Genomic DNA, 14,375 nt, shown 5'->3' with positions numbered 1-14,375 from the left:
CACTTCAACATACCTCTCTCGTGATACTAGTATCTCAAACTTAATTTTCACGCGCAAGGGACTCGGCCGGTACGTGCGTCGCATCTAAGTGCTGACTATCAGAAACAAAGCAATCATAAAAATGTTGAATTCTCAGTAGGGTAGAGGGCAAAAAAGAGGTCATCGATAGGGAATCGAACCAAAAAGCGAAGCCTCTGGTTGAAGGTTGGTCGAGGAAGAACGGGTTCCACTGGCGCCCCCTTAGCCCCTCGGCCACCTGCCCCTTTCACTTCAGGTTGTGTTCAGATGAGGAGAGAAGTGACCTGAATATCATCCGCCTCCTCTTCTTCTAGGTAGATTGGATGGGCGGTGGGTCATTGACCGTATATACTGGCATGAATAAAACGGGAAGATAGTATTATACTAACCGAATAACCAAGCGGTCAGTTCACCTTGGGGCAGAAAGAAAAAAGGTCAGCAGTGGAGAATCGAACCAAAAGTGTAGCGAAGGTTGAAGGGTGATCTCGAAAGAACGGATTCCACTGGCGCCTCCTTGACCCCTCGACCACCTGCCCCTGCCACTTCTCATTATGACAGAGAAGAAAGAGAAGTGACCCAAGTACCATCCCCTCACCTTCCTGCCAGATCTATAGGGATGCTAGCTCATTGACCGCGTACTGACATGAACACCGACCTTGATATCATCTCATATAACCAGCAAAAGAGAATACCTTCACTCCCTCGCCCACGCCTTAGCAATATCCCCCAAAACCCTCGTCACAACCTCAAAATCCCTCTCAACATCAACCCTCCAACTGCCAACAGCAACCCTAACAGCCTTCCTCCCCTTCCAACTCGTCCCGCTAACATACACCTCCCTCGTGCCATTAATCCTCCCCACGAGCTCCCCATCCAACCCCTCATCCCTCGCGCGGAACAGCACAACCATGTGCGTCATCTCCTCGATATCCCATACCCCCTCGGGGAGCAACTCATACGCCTCCGAAGCTCGAATCCACGCGGCTAACTTCCGCGCAAGCACAACCATGCGGCTCAGGATCGCCGCCAACCCGCTCCGCCCTTCGGACCGGAGGACGGCGTAGGCCGGTAACGCGCGGAAGCGGCGCGAGTTCTCGAGGCCGATGTTCAAGGGTGAGGGGATGGCGGAGGCGCCGGCCGAGGAGAGGTAGGCTGCGTTTGGGTTCGTGAAGACGGTTTTCTGGGTTGGGAGGGAGCGGCAGAAGAACATACCGCAGTCGTAGGGCTGTTCCCGCCAAACGTTAGTCTACTTCATACGGCAGAGAAGGAGGACGGGAGGGAGAGGGTAAAGGGGGGTTTTGATGCGAACGTACCACGTTCAGAAGCTTGTGTCCGTCCACGGTGATGCTGTCCGCGAGTTCCAGCCCCGAAGCCATCTCTCGAATCTTTGCAAACTCGGGCTTCGCCTCGAGAGCCCTCGCAAAGATGCCAAAAGCTGTCAAACCAACCATCGTCAGCAAAAATCTCACCACCTTCTCACCACAAACCAACACCAAGAAAAAAGACAGCAACGGAAAAAGCTCACCACCATCGACATGAATCCACGCCCCAAACCGATCAGCCAACCCCCTCAACCTCTCCATCTCCCCCTTCCCCCCCGTCGCGAACCTCCCCGTATTCACCTCGCCCGCGCTCACCGCAATAACACTCACCACCCCATCCTCCTCTCCCTCCCGCAACACCCTCTCCACACCCTCCAAATCCAACCTCCACGGTTCATCAGCGCTCAGCGGCAACTCTGCAACATTGGCTCTCCCGACGCCCACCACACTCGCCGCTTTGGAAAGCGAGCTGTGCCCCATGCTCGTCAACACCCTCACCCCCTTCACCCCGGCACTCACACACGCGCCCAACAGCCCTTGCTCTCCTACGTTCCCGCCCCGTTTCGCAATCACATGTTCCCTCCCGCACGCGAGGCCGAGGACGTTACTCGCCGTCGCGCCGGTGGTGAACGTCTTCCCCTTCCACACCCCTCCTTCACCGCCGCCGCTCCCGTCCTCGAGCCCCAACACGTCAGCGAGCATCCCCAACGCAACGCTCTCCACCTCCGTAGCGACGGTCTGCTCCGGCAAATGCACCTGCACGTTCTGATCCAGCGCCGAGACGATATTGTCAGCCGCCTCGGCGACGGGGAGGGTCCCGCCGGTGACGAAGCCGTAGTACCGCCCGCTGCGCGCCTGGCCGTTGAGGGCGGGGACGATGTCCGTCAGGATGTGGGCTAGGGTCGCTTCGGTGCCGAGGGGGGCGAGGTAGGTTCCGTCATTGTCTTTGTCCTCTCCCTTTGCGCTGGCACCGGTGCTGGCACCCGTGCTGTGAGACGATGGTCGGCGGGGTAGAGAAGCCGATGCGGCGGCGAGGGAGGCCCGGGATGGGAGTGTGGGGGCGTCGGACCCGTCTGGGATGGCGGCGCGGAGCCGGGCTTGGAAGGACGGGGATGTCATCTTTTTGCGTGGTGAGCTTGGTCGGGGTAAAGTGTGTGGGGGATCCGGGGTTGAGGGTACGTAAGTTTGTAGAAAACCTGGAAGTAGCTACAAGAAATGTAAATCAACAGCTCAAGTATGGCCTATCAATGGTTTGTAGGTCATGCAACGAGAAATCGTATTTTCGAGCTAAGAAGTGTAAGGTACAGACAGCTTGGCGCGCACCCGGCGGGGTTTTTGTGGCCTCCCGGGATTTGACTCATCGCCCCGTTGCGGCGTTTGAATCATCGGCCTCGGCCTTGCGTCCTTTAGCGGAACTTTTGGGAGATTTCGGTGAAATCCTACCGGAATCTCACGGAAGAGCGATGTACTCGGAACTACGGCATAAGGTCTAGTGTGGAGTCGACAGGAGACCGCCGCCGCAAGGGTTCCGATCTCGGCACATCATCCCATCGGGTCGGCGCAACCCTGTCGAGTCTCGGCCGTGTCCTTTTCGGTCTCGGTCAGTTTCCCCGCGGGGGGGTTAGACAGCAAGGGTCTTTCTTCGCATAAAGAAAGCTACGTCGGTGGACGTAACTCAAATAGCACAAAGAACAGATGACACACAAAGTCAAAACGATATCAAAACACAAAAAGAACGAATTTGGTATACGCGTGCAGGGAAGAACCCTCCGCAGGTCATGGTAGTCTAGAAACGAGCAAATCGTAGCATGCGAAAAAATTCGGACATCGTCTCGAATCGATAGTTTTATCTTACAAAAAAAAACGAAGAAGAGCAAAAGAGAAGCATGTATTTACAAGAAGAATCAAGACCCCGCGACACCCTCCTAGAGGCCTTTTCACATGTGCCGCGCGCTTAGACTGGCAAACGCGTCTGGGCTGTGTCGCCCGTTCGTCCACTGCATATCCGTAAATGCCATGCTCTCGCGACTGACACCCGCCTTGCGCGGCCCGACGGTATTCGCTACGGGAGCCGCCATCACCTGTTGTGGTGGCGGCGGCGGCGATGACATGCCTCCACCACCGCCGCCGCCATTCATCAAAAAGGGGTTCTTGCTTCCTGCTACCATGGACCCACTCGCTGCGTCTTGGCTCTGCTGCTGAGATGCTGCGACTTCGGGGTGTACCTCTGGCGTCTGCGCCTGGGTCTGGGGTGCAAAGGGCTGAGGTGCCAGCTGCGGTTGGCTGTACAGTGCCAAGATCGAAGCCTTGTCGGGCCGTTGGGGTTGCAGGGGCTGCTGTTGATACTGAGCCTGTGCCGTAGGAGCCTGATATTGTTGCTGCGGCATCTTCTGTTGCTGAAACGGGTGTTGCGGCTGCTGCTGGAACGGCTGCTGAACCAATTGCTGAGCCGGTTGCTGGTAAGCGTTTTGTTGCTGCTGCTGATAGGGGTTCTGTTGCTGCTGCCCAAACGCCGGCTGCTCTTGCTGAAATGGTTGCTGGTACATCTGCTGCTGCTGTGGTACCTGCTGTTGCCCCGTAGGTTGCGAGCCCAGTTGTGCAAAGAAGGGGTTGCTGCTCTGTGGTGTCATCGTCTGCGGAGAGTCCATGTAAAAGTTCGATTGCGACTGCTCGGGTATCTGGCCTAGCGAAAGCGATTGGATTCTTGTCGGAGATCGAGTAAACGGGTTGTTCGCATATGGGCTTGACGATGGCCCTGTGTTGACTGCAAGGTTTTGTTGCTGCTGAGGCTGCGCCTGGTTCGTGAGGAATGGGTTGTAGCCCGTTGCCTGCGGCTGGATGGGTTGGGGATAGGTCATATTACTATTAAAGCTCATGGGGTTGTAGTTTTGCTGCTGATGCTGCTGCGGAATGGGAGGCGTCATGGACTGCTGGTACGTTTGCTGAGGCTGAGCAAACGGCTGGGAAGCCGGCAATCCGCCCGTGTGGTGCGGAAATAGGGGTTGCGCTGGAGCGAGGGACATGCTGCCGAAAGCCTGGGCAATATCTTGCTGCTGTTGCGTGGGAGCTCCGAAGGGGTTGTTCGCGTAGGGGTTTTTGTTCTGGAGCGTGCCGGTCGATTGGGAAGATTGCGGCTGCGGCGGCAGCATGTCGAAGGGGTTGTTGCTCGAGGCTGTCGAGGGCGACTGGGGGTGGTCACTGAACGTCTGATGCGGTGCAGATAATCCACTAGACGTTGACAGGTTCGCGTGCGAGCGTGTCGCGCGCAAAGAGCTCTCACGAGGCCCTGTCAAAGAAGGTGACCGTCTATCGCTCTCGCCTAACCGCACCAGTGTCTCAATTGCGCGCTCCAGGTTTCCGTTCACGCCCTTCAACACCATACCATTGCGCTGGCCATCGGAGAATCCCATGTCCCTCAGACTGGCCAATTTCCTTTCTGTATCTTCCTGCTCGTACGAAACGCTTGCGCCAAACACCTTGGAGGGCTTGTTCGGCAGATCGCTGGGCGAGGGACTTCGCGGCTCGCGGGGACTCGACATGGTATTACGCAATGACGAATCCTTTCTCAGCCGAGACGATAGCGGGAAGATTGACGAGGCAGATCTGAACCCAAACTTTCCTCCCGACTTTGGTGGTAGCGGCGGAGGAACGCCTTCATCTGAAAGGCCTGAATGTTGCTTCCTCGTGGGGATGGGGATGTTGTTCATGTATTTGGTGCGGATAAATCGTTCCATGGCGGAATCAGCTTCGTCGGCATCGACAGGAACGGGAGGTCTCTTGTTATCGGGGTTGTAAATCTGGTTGGACCTAACGTTTCCGACCTTTTTCATATTCTGCGAAGGTTTGGTCAGGGGCGACGAATCTCGACATGGGGTATGCATTTGCACAAACCTCCACTTGTTCATTAGACCAGCTGTCCATGCTCAAGGATTTCACCTTTGAGATATGAGTTCCCAACTTTCGATGGATAGCGGCACATCTCATGCAAAGGAACACGCCCAGCTATAGTCGCACGTCAGTCTCGCTCGTCAAAGTGACCGCCCCAATCGAATGAGAATCGTATCGATGGGGGCGCATGAGGGGGAATAGTCGCGCTTACACTCCAAGAGGCCCATGCTGCGAACTACTGTCAGTTTTTGGCCCACGGTCTGAGCGGCGGGAGAGGGAGCACAGTTGCACTTACCTGGGTTCCGCGCCTGGCAGTCGGCGCATAAGTTGTTCCCCGGTACGGAGTGGACCAGATCGTGAAGGACCTTTTCGTTACGCGCCTGCTGGCGCTTGCTCAGGACACCGGCCATGGTCGGGTAGGGTACTGTGTGCAACGGTCGACGTCGGCGGCAGCGTGTATCGTCGGGGCGCGGTTTGGTGGTTTGGCGGTTTCGTAGGAAACAAGTTTGGGTTGGACAAGGCGCGGGTCGTCCAGATCGGAAGGCAGATCGAGGGGTTCTCTTCGGGCCAACCAGGGGCGGGCGGCGGCAGGTAATTGGGCGGAAAGATGGGTTTTAGGAAGGGGTATTAAGAAACAAGGTGTACCATGGAAATTATGCACTGGGGAAGAGGGAGCCCGATGTCGAAGGTGGAAAGGGAAACGCGACGACAAACATGGCCTCAATCATGCGTAGAGGAGGCTGAGGAAGACGGACACCAGCGTCGGAGAGTGAGACGGAATGAATGGGATTGCTGATGGCGGCGGACCAGGCTGCATCCGAGAAGGGAGCAAGAAGAAATGGGCGTTTGTCGACTTTGGGATCGAATTGTTTTAGATGGCCTCGGCGGCGCAATGGAGCAACAAAAGAATGCCCTCAGCAATCAAAGACGATGGGATGCTCCACATGTGCTGCCCAAAATGATGTGTGTGTCTTGGTAAGACCTTGTGAGCCTTTTCGTAAGTAGTGCACGACTCAGGAAAAAAGGAGAGACGATCAACCTGCAAAGAAGCACCGGATGGCATACAGGTGCAAGCAGCAAGCAGCAAGCCCAGCAGCAAGAGGGGAAAGAAAGGCCCAGAGGTGGAGGGAGTCGGCCGTCTAGCCCAAAGAGGATAGTGCCAATGGACCTTGGGCTTGTGGAGGGGGGGGCTCAGGGGCGCAGGCTAGGTGGTGATGGGTCTGGACAAAGAAGCCTGCCACTTCCTACGTAGTCATCCTGTGGGAGGGGAGGCGGGAGAGACTGGGAGAGTGAGCGACGAAGGAAAACAAATAAAAATAAATAATATCAAAATAATATCAGAGGGGTACGGTGCTGGTCCCTGGTGCTGGGTGCTGGGTGCTGGGAGCTGGGTGCTGGGTGGTACTTGGTTGGACTGGCATCGTGGGAGGAACGCGTGGAAGTGGGTTCGGGGCCCCTCCACGCTCGGCTATCCGCGAATTACGGCCCCGGCTCACCTCCCGTCGTCATCTTGGGCCATTGGTTCCCGTCACGGGCCAGTGAAGCCCAGCCTGCTCAGAAGGGCCCGACATTGATCCGGTGGTGCCGCGGGTCCGGGTGCTGCCGAGCGCAATGTACGTACCCACTACGTAGATACTCATGGCACGCCCGACGATATCACACAGCTTTGATGCGCCTGACGAATAGGAGAGGCCGTCTGTGAACTTGAAAGTCTTTCTTTTTGCTGCTGTCATTGACACTTTGTCGATTGATCAACTCGGTCAACTGCACCTGCTCGAGTGCCACTCGCTGATCCCGTTTCCAACGCTGTGGTGCTGCTGCCAGATCGTAGCGATCGTTTCAGCTGCTGCACGTCGCCTTGTGCCACCGGCTCATAACGGCTATTAGGTAGCATGAGATGCTGTCTGACCTCATCCCTCGCCTTGACAGTTTTCGCATCGAGACTCGTCTGCCGATGCCTCTGCCTAGGTGCTTCGCTCTTCTCCCTCGGCCTACGGATGCCTCACCTGTTCAGGATTCATACCCATACTGTGCCAACGCAATACCATCAAGGGTAGGTAGTCAGCATGGCAGACTGATAGCTATCCGACGAGGCCGAGCCAGGGTGGTTCGGGGATGCCACTGCGTATTATTGTGTCTGGTAGATGAAGTGCGGCTCACCCGGCCAATCAGCTCAAGTCAGCAGATGCTCATCCGCGATTGCCGACCTGCCGCCATTCTCTAATTCAAGGTCCTCAGCTCGCAGCTCGGGGTCTATCATGCGACCGTTTCAACGCTCTGTTCTTGCGCAATATGACGTCGGGTTGTGACTGCAAGAAACTTCCGTGGCGGTGGGATACGAAAAGTCGGTTCTGCACATGTTCTGCGTACCCAGTGACCCAGGACTTGGGAGGTGATTTTGAATATCATAGGAGTTACGACAATTTCCTGTTGTTCTGAGCTATTTTGAATCGTAAATTTCGGCTCCCCTGCATGGCAATCTCGGGTTGGTCGTTAAGGCTGAGAATTCGAGCGATTAACGGGCGGAAAGATGGCTCTGCTATTCTAAGGTACGTTATGCGGGCGTTGGACTTACACCTGGGCAGAGGATTCGTTCGGAATAGGCTATGTTATCCGTAGCTAGTATACTTACACACATACGCGGGTTGCCGTATCGCATCGTGTCTGTTACGTTGGCTACCGCTTGGTGTATACTTTGTACGGAGCGTCCGCCTTTTGGTACTTGATCTACCTACAGAAAAATTACCTAGCTCCCAGCTGGCACATGCTTGACATACATTCAAGTTCCATCAGGTTTGCCTTACCAGCACAACGGTCCCCCGCCGCATTGGTTAGCGTAAAACAGCCCAGCCACAACGTCGGGACTCTCGTCCTCCACCGACCGGGCACCTGCCACTCTGCTTTCGCCCGCGCGGCCGTCCGCGGCTTACTTGTAACTTGGCATGCCGGCACAACCGCACAGCCCGTTTGTTGTCAGGGCCAGCCAGTCACAAGCCTCGCTGTCTTTTTCCGAATGACGTCCCGCCCCCAACCAACCGTTCGGCGGCCAGGGTATACCTCAATTCGCGCGCCTGTGAAAAGTCGTGGTGGTGCGGGTGAGGTGCGAGGTACGAGGTACGATGTGTGGCTGGGTAGTCTTGGGACGTGGGCCACTGAGCGAGTTGTCCAAAAAAGACATCTCACCCCAATAAGGTACCTAGTCGCCCGTGCTGGTGGGCCATGTCCGCGGTGCTCTCAGGCCCGTTCCGCGTACTTTATGTACCCGTACTCCGTACACGACCTTATTAGGCCCGTACCTGGGGGGGAGCTCACCCACTTTGACATGCTGCAGCAGCTCTACCTACCTACCTCTGACCAGGGTGACATTTGTTTCTCCCGCAGCACCCATCTCTCTTCTCTCCCTCTCATCCCATTCAATTATTTCCAAATCTCCTTTGCCATCCACACCATGCCCCTTCAATAACCTTGCGACCTGCACTGGAACGAGAACGTAATCGGGCACTCAATTTCGAATTCCTTTGCGAAAACCAACCCACAGCTCAAGCTCCTATTCCAACCCGCAAAAATGGCGGGCATTGAGCAGTTGGAGATCCATAGCAAGGTACGTGAGTCGTCACTGTCCCCGGCCTTCCCCTTCCCCCTCCGCCAACGCCCTTGACCACAGGCAGCGGCGCATCTTCATGCTTCTCTTCTCGATGCTGATAGCTTGCTCCAAATAGTCCTACATCGTGCGTTGGGTCAAAGTCGACGAAGGCCACACAATATCTTGGAGCGTCCAACCACACAAAAAGTCCATGTGCGTACCTCAATCCCTTACCCCCCCCCCCCCCCCCCCCACCTTCTACATCTCTCCTCTTCTGGGTCTCCAATTCCGACACGTGCTTATCAGTCGCCGAGGCAGTAACTTTGGAATTGTGAAGCACCCCGGAGCTGGCGCCGCCGGCCTCATTACGAATCAGAACGACGATGCCGCCGCCCCCGGATCTTTTACCTCTGGCGTCGCCGAGCCCAAGAAACCATTTGCTAGGAGGGATTCGAGCACAGCCGAAGAGCAGCTCGCCAACAAGGGATTCATACCCATAAAATGGCATGGGAAATGCGATGCGGATAAGGTATCGACCGGTACGTGGGATGTGCCAAAGGGCCAAGGCGGCATGTTCGGCTTGGTGTTCGACAACACCTTTTCGAAGCAGATCTCCAAGACGGCTACCTTCGTCCTCCTCACCTACCCGACTGGTGCACCGCCTCAGACTACAGCCCAGAACTTCCCGAACTTGCAGGCCGGAGCGAATGCGAACACCAGCAAGACGAGTTTGCCTCAGATGAGCGCCGTCACATCTGCCTCTCAAGACAGCCTCCATAGCCACGTTGCCGCGGGACGCCCGACGTCAGCCTCCGGCCGCAGCGATGGAAATGCCAACTACCATACAGGAATTCTGCACAAGAGACGGAGGAAGAAGGGCCAGGGTTATGCGCGCAGATTCTTCTCGCTGGATTATTCCTCCTGCACCCTCTCGTATTACTACAACCGCAACTCGTCTGCCCTCCGCGGTGCCATTCCTCTTAGCCTTGCTGCCATCGCAGCCGATGAGCGCCGTAGGGAAATTAACATTGACTCGGGCGCCGAGATCTGGCATCTGCGAGCGTCCAACGCCAAGGAGTTCAACGATTGGGCCAAGGCCTTGGAGAAGGCGAGTCGTGCGGCGAGGGGCGTGGAGGAGCAGCAACCCAACACACTCAACCCCAGAACAACGCCGCTGAGGGTCAACACGACACATTTGAAGCCTACGCAGTCAAGCTTGGAGGAAGATCGCGAATGGCAGCAGGTCGAGACCCTAGTGAGTCGCATGGTCGGCACCAGGGACGCTCTTCGTCGCCTGGTCAAGGACATGTCAAACCAAAGGCCTCTTAGCATGGCTGCTTCGACATTCTTGTCACCAGGCACCTTGGGTGAGGAACCGGACAGCTACTTCACACCTCCCACAGCGACAGAACAGCCGCAAAGGCGCCCATTCTGGAAGCGCAAGTCAAGTAACGCTACACCGACAGCATCCACGCCCCAAGCGCATCATGCCGCCGCCGCTGCTGCTCTTGCTGTTCCTTCTCCGGGTACTGTCACGACAACTATCAGTGCAAATGGACCCCGCCACTCAAAGTCAAAGTCAAAATCGTCTGTCCACGAAGAAAAGAGCACACAAGAGCATTGTGCGGCACTCCTCAACGATCTCGATTCCGTTGTGTCTGAGTTTACGACCTTGATTGTGAACAGCAAGCGCCGACGATCTCCCGCTCCACTTTCTGCAGCACCCTCTAGAAGAAGTATGGAGACAGTGTCGACGGAAGAGTTCTTCGACGCAGAAGCCGGTGAGACAAGCTCGCAGATCGTCAGGATTGCTCAGAGCGAAGATGAAAGCCCAGACTCGGAGGCGGATGAACGTTTGAGTGACTCTTCCTCCATCTCTTCGGCCCAGGAGGATGAGGCTATAGGCTCCGAGGACACCGATTGCTACCCAGCGAAGCCCAAGAGCTTGTCGCCGTTGCCGGTGGATATCTCCGTTGAGAGACGAACCAAGGTTCCGCCGGCTTTGGTGCAGCCTCCTAGTCTGATTGCATTTGTGCGGAAGAATGTTGGCAAGGATCTTAGCACGATCAGTATGCCCGTATCCGCGAACGAACCTATCTCACTACTTCAGCGCGTTGCAGAACAGCTGGAATACGCCCAGCTGCTTGACCAAGCTGCTCAGCAGAAGGAGGCCAAGGAACGTCTCCTATACATCACGGCATTCGCAGTGTCGCAATTCAGCACTGGCCGCGCAAAGGAACGCGCCATTCGGAAACCCTTCAACCCCCTTCTGGGCGAGACATATGAAATGCTGCGAACCGAGCAGGAAGTACCCGGAGGTTTCCGGTTGCTTGTTGAAAAGGTTTGCCATCGTCCCGTCAGACTCGCCATGCAGGCCGACTCTGCCAGCTGGTCCTTCAGCCAGTCCCCCGCGCCGTCGCAGAAGTTCTGGGGCAAGAGTGCCGAAATTACTACGGAAGGCCGCGTTCGTGTCGCGCTTCGACTCCCAGATGGCACGGACGAGCTGTATTCCTGGACGCATGCCACAATGTTCTTGCGCAACGTGGTAATGGGAGAAAAGTACGTGGAGCCGGTTGGTGTCATGCAGATCTGCAACGATTCTTCTGGAGCCAAGGCCTCGGTCGAGTTCAGGAGCAAGGGAATGTTTGGCGGACGAGGCGAAGATGTTCAGGTTGAGACATATGGACCGGACGGGGTACACACCGGCAGCAGCCTCTCCGGCACGTGGACCAACGGCCTCCGCGTCGTCGAAGCCGGCAAAGGGGCGGGCCGGGAGATCTGGAGCGTCGGCAAGCTCGTTGACAATGCGGCCAATACCTACGGAATGACCACATTCGCCGCGGCCCTCAACGAGGTGACGGAGATTGAGAAGGGCAGGCTACCCCCGACAGACAGCCGACTCCGACCGGACCAGCGTCTGGCCGAGAAGGGCGATCTCGACCAGGCTGAGGAGTGGAAGGTGAAGCTGGAGGAGGCGCAGCGCGCCCGGCGTCGGGTGCTGGAGGAGAAGGGCGAGGAGCATAAGCCCAAGTGGTTTGTCAAGGTCGGTCAGGGCCCGGAGGGCGAGGAGGTGTGGAAGCTGAGGACGGGTAAGGACTCATATTGGGAGGAGAGGTCCAAGGGGACGTGGAACGGGTTGGAGGAGATTTTTGCTGGGTAGAGACGGATGGCGAGGCTCATGGTGTTTTAGAAAAGTGAAGCGCAGAAGCGGCTCCCAGGCGTTTTCGGGCGGGTTGTTCAGCCCTACCCCTTCACTTCCCTCCTATTCGAGTTCTTCTTCTGGATTATGATGGTGATTTTTTCATTCAAGAGGTGGTCGACGATAGCGCGTTGGCGAGCTAAGACGATAAGAAAACTGTTTTGGGTGCTCGAAGCTTAATCCCGTTGCATGAGTTCTTCTACGTGATTGGTGCCACCGTTTTCCCAATCTCCTTCTCGGGTGCCCGGTTTCGATCATGTGCGGGACGACTCCTATACGATGGTTTGATATTCGGTCTGCAAGAGGCATCGAGGTCTCCTCAGGTGATGAGATGGAGAACCAGCAGAGTTGGGCCTGAGCCTAGCGTCGGTGCAAACTTTGAAAAAGGCTGCAGAGAGGGAGGCTACAACAGATCGGAGTCGATTCCGTCAGGTCTTGGTAAGGGAGGGGAGGTAGGCAGATTACCTGAAGATCCAGATGTCAAACTCCTGATAGTCCCGGGCGTCTCCTGACGCGGAGCGTTGTCGGGAAAGATGATATCGTCGGACCTCTTTGTTGATGGGCATGCGAGCGGTCTTTGACTGACTTGTGCACTGTTACTTCAATGAGCCTGACAGCAGACTGTTCGACTGGGATTTGATGGTATAAAAGGCCTTTGGTACAAGTCATAGAAAGGCTCTGTATGCATGATACACATCTGCTCGGGCGGCACAGCACTTTGTGGCAATTCCTCTTTGTGAGAGGTGTTCTGTTTTGATTACGTCTTGACTTTCTCCATGGCCAGGCCAAGGCATTGCTCTCTCGGAGCTCTAGTTCCCTTTCATCACTTGTATCATTTGTAATGAATACATGGGCTTCATATGACGCTACCTAACAAAGCTGAGTTCTTTCGAATCGTCTTAGTTATTATATTTAATACATCGTCGTGGACGAATACGTACGCTTCTGACGACGATAATTAGTCAAGAATGGTATGGGTGTGGTCATGCGGACATGTATGGAGTAGAAGAAGCGCCACCACAAGTGACTTTCCAAAGGTAGCAAGTAGCATCTTGAACATGAGGCATGCTCTAAATGCCGAGAGAACTGCGACAGTTGTCGCGCGGAAACTCGTACCGTTGAGGCGACTATGAGATTAGTGTACCCGTATGGCAAGATATAGGCTGGGCAGCTTGGATGGCGTAGCCAAGTCTGTTCTTAAATAAAAGTTGACGCCCTAGAGAAGGTATGACGATCATTTTGGATAGACAGCTGGTCAGCGAGGATCCGGATCCTCCTCTCGGTAGGCAGTTCACTTCGACTGTAGCTGTTGTACTAAAGCGGCGGGGCACTCATATAAAGGGTTAAGTCGGGATGCTTAGTATGGCCGATACACCCACCTTCTCGTCAGCATTTCTAGATGAGAATGTGTTCGGCATGTGATACGTATCGGACACGAACTAACGAGTCGTAGGTATCGAATGAGACCAGGAGACTGTAGATTGTAGTCAGAAGGTCGGACTTACAAGGAGAACCAAGCCCGGCTAGCAACGTCAAGATCTACATCAGTCGTATGCTAGCACATACTGCGTACGAAACGCTGAGAGATGTCGGCTTCAGAACGATGCCAGCGTAGAGCTTACCTTTTAAGATATGTACCCGAGCTATGACGAAACCGAACATCTTCCATAACCTCCTGTCGTCGGCCGAAATCTCTCATTAGAATCGTGGACGCCGAAAACTTCAAGCGGAAAGGAGACACCAGTGTCCTTCAGCAATACTTCGCCTAGGATACTTCTCTAAAGGACCAAAGCTTGATCAGCCGAAACCACATCGCTCCTCGCTGAGACTCTTTCCCTCGACCAAAGATGACTCGCTTCCGCCCCGCTTTCCCCGCCGTAGTCCCCGGTCCGGGCGGAGACCCGGGGGGGTTGCCCAGGCCTCTCCCGGGTCCTGTCCAGGTGCGAATATTTTTGAGTTTTCTCGCACACTACTAAGAATGCGAGACCGATCAATGCCAAGCCAAAAAGCACGGAGAAGCCCGATAGCAAATAGAATGAAATGGCTGGGCTGCCGGCCTAGGGCTGAGGAGATCGCCCCATTTACGTACGCGGTGTTATAAACCTGCGCGGTTCGAATAAAGTAGAGAGGACTGCCGAGTTGGCAAGTCTAATTGATTGATTGACGAGTCAGGTTCATAATTTTTTGATTCTGTAGGCCTGTTGCATGGAGCCGTGGGCAACTTTCGCCTACGCTCTTGACGCTAATGAAGGTTTAATAGACTGATCATCTAGGGGATCTGGGTCATGGGAGTAGGATGAACCAAATGAGAGGAGTGTCGTTGGGAAGGTTGGTACTTTACATATAAGCTTAAGGAAGCAAGCGC

General features: G+C 55.4%; 3 protein-coding genes across 3 annotated transcripts; 2 read left to right on the top strand and 1 right to left on the bottom strand.

The window, feature by feature from the left end:
- Positions 1-427: 427 nt before the first annotated feature.
- Positions 428-6,649, bottom strand: CLUP02_10839 (UBA/TS-N domain-containing protein; the record flags this gene model as incomplete). Its single annotated transcript, XM_049289811.1, has 17 exons — positions 428-626; positions 717-1,243; positions 1,332-1,453; positions 1,544-2,459; positions 2,537-2,581; positions 2,646-2,736; positions 2,795-2,829; positions 2,882-2,927; positions 3,282-5,173; positions 5,232-5,342; positions 5,440-5,456; positions 5,524-5,652; positions 5,890-6,108; positions 6,173-6,199; positions 6,261-6,432; positions 6,477-6,509; positions 6,578-6,649. 17 exons carry the CDS (start codon positions 6,647-6,649, stop codon positions 428-430), a joined length of 4,653 nt encoding a protein of 1,550 aa, XP_049146956.1.
- A 533-nt stretch (positions 6,650-7,182) lies between these two features.
- Positions 7,183-7,452, top strand: CLUP02_10838 (uncharacterized protein; the record flags this gene model as incomplete). Its single annotated transcript, XM_049289810.1, has 1 exon — positions 7,183-7,452. One exon carries the CDS (start codon positions 7,183-7,185, stop codon positions 7,450-7,452), a length of 270 nt encoding a protein of 89 aa, XP_049146955.1.
- Positions 7,453-8,793: 1,341 nt separating this feature from the next.
- Positions 8,794-11,971, top strand: CLUP02_10837 (oxysterol-binding protein; the record flags this gene model as incomplete). Its single annotated transcript, XM_049289809.1, has 3 exons — positions 8,794-8,829; positions 8,948-9,024; positions 9,118-11,971. 3 exons carry the CDS (start codon positions 8,794-8,796, stop codon positions 11,969-11,971), a joined length of 2,967 nt encoding a protein of 988 aa, XP_049146954.1.
- Positions 11,972-14,375: the final 2,404 nt, after the last annotated feature.

This window comes from Colletotrichum lupini, chromosome 5 (genome assembly GCF_023278565.1).
Source record: "Colletotrichum lupini chromosome 5, complete sequence".
Taxonomy (NCBI): Eukaryota; Fungi; Ascomycota; class Sordariomycetes; order Glomerellales; family Glomerellaceae; genus Colletotrichum; species Colletotrichum lupini.
This window is presented reverse-complemented; position numbering and strand designations above follow the sequence as displayed.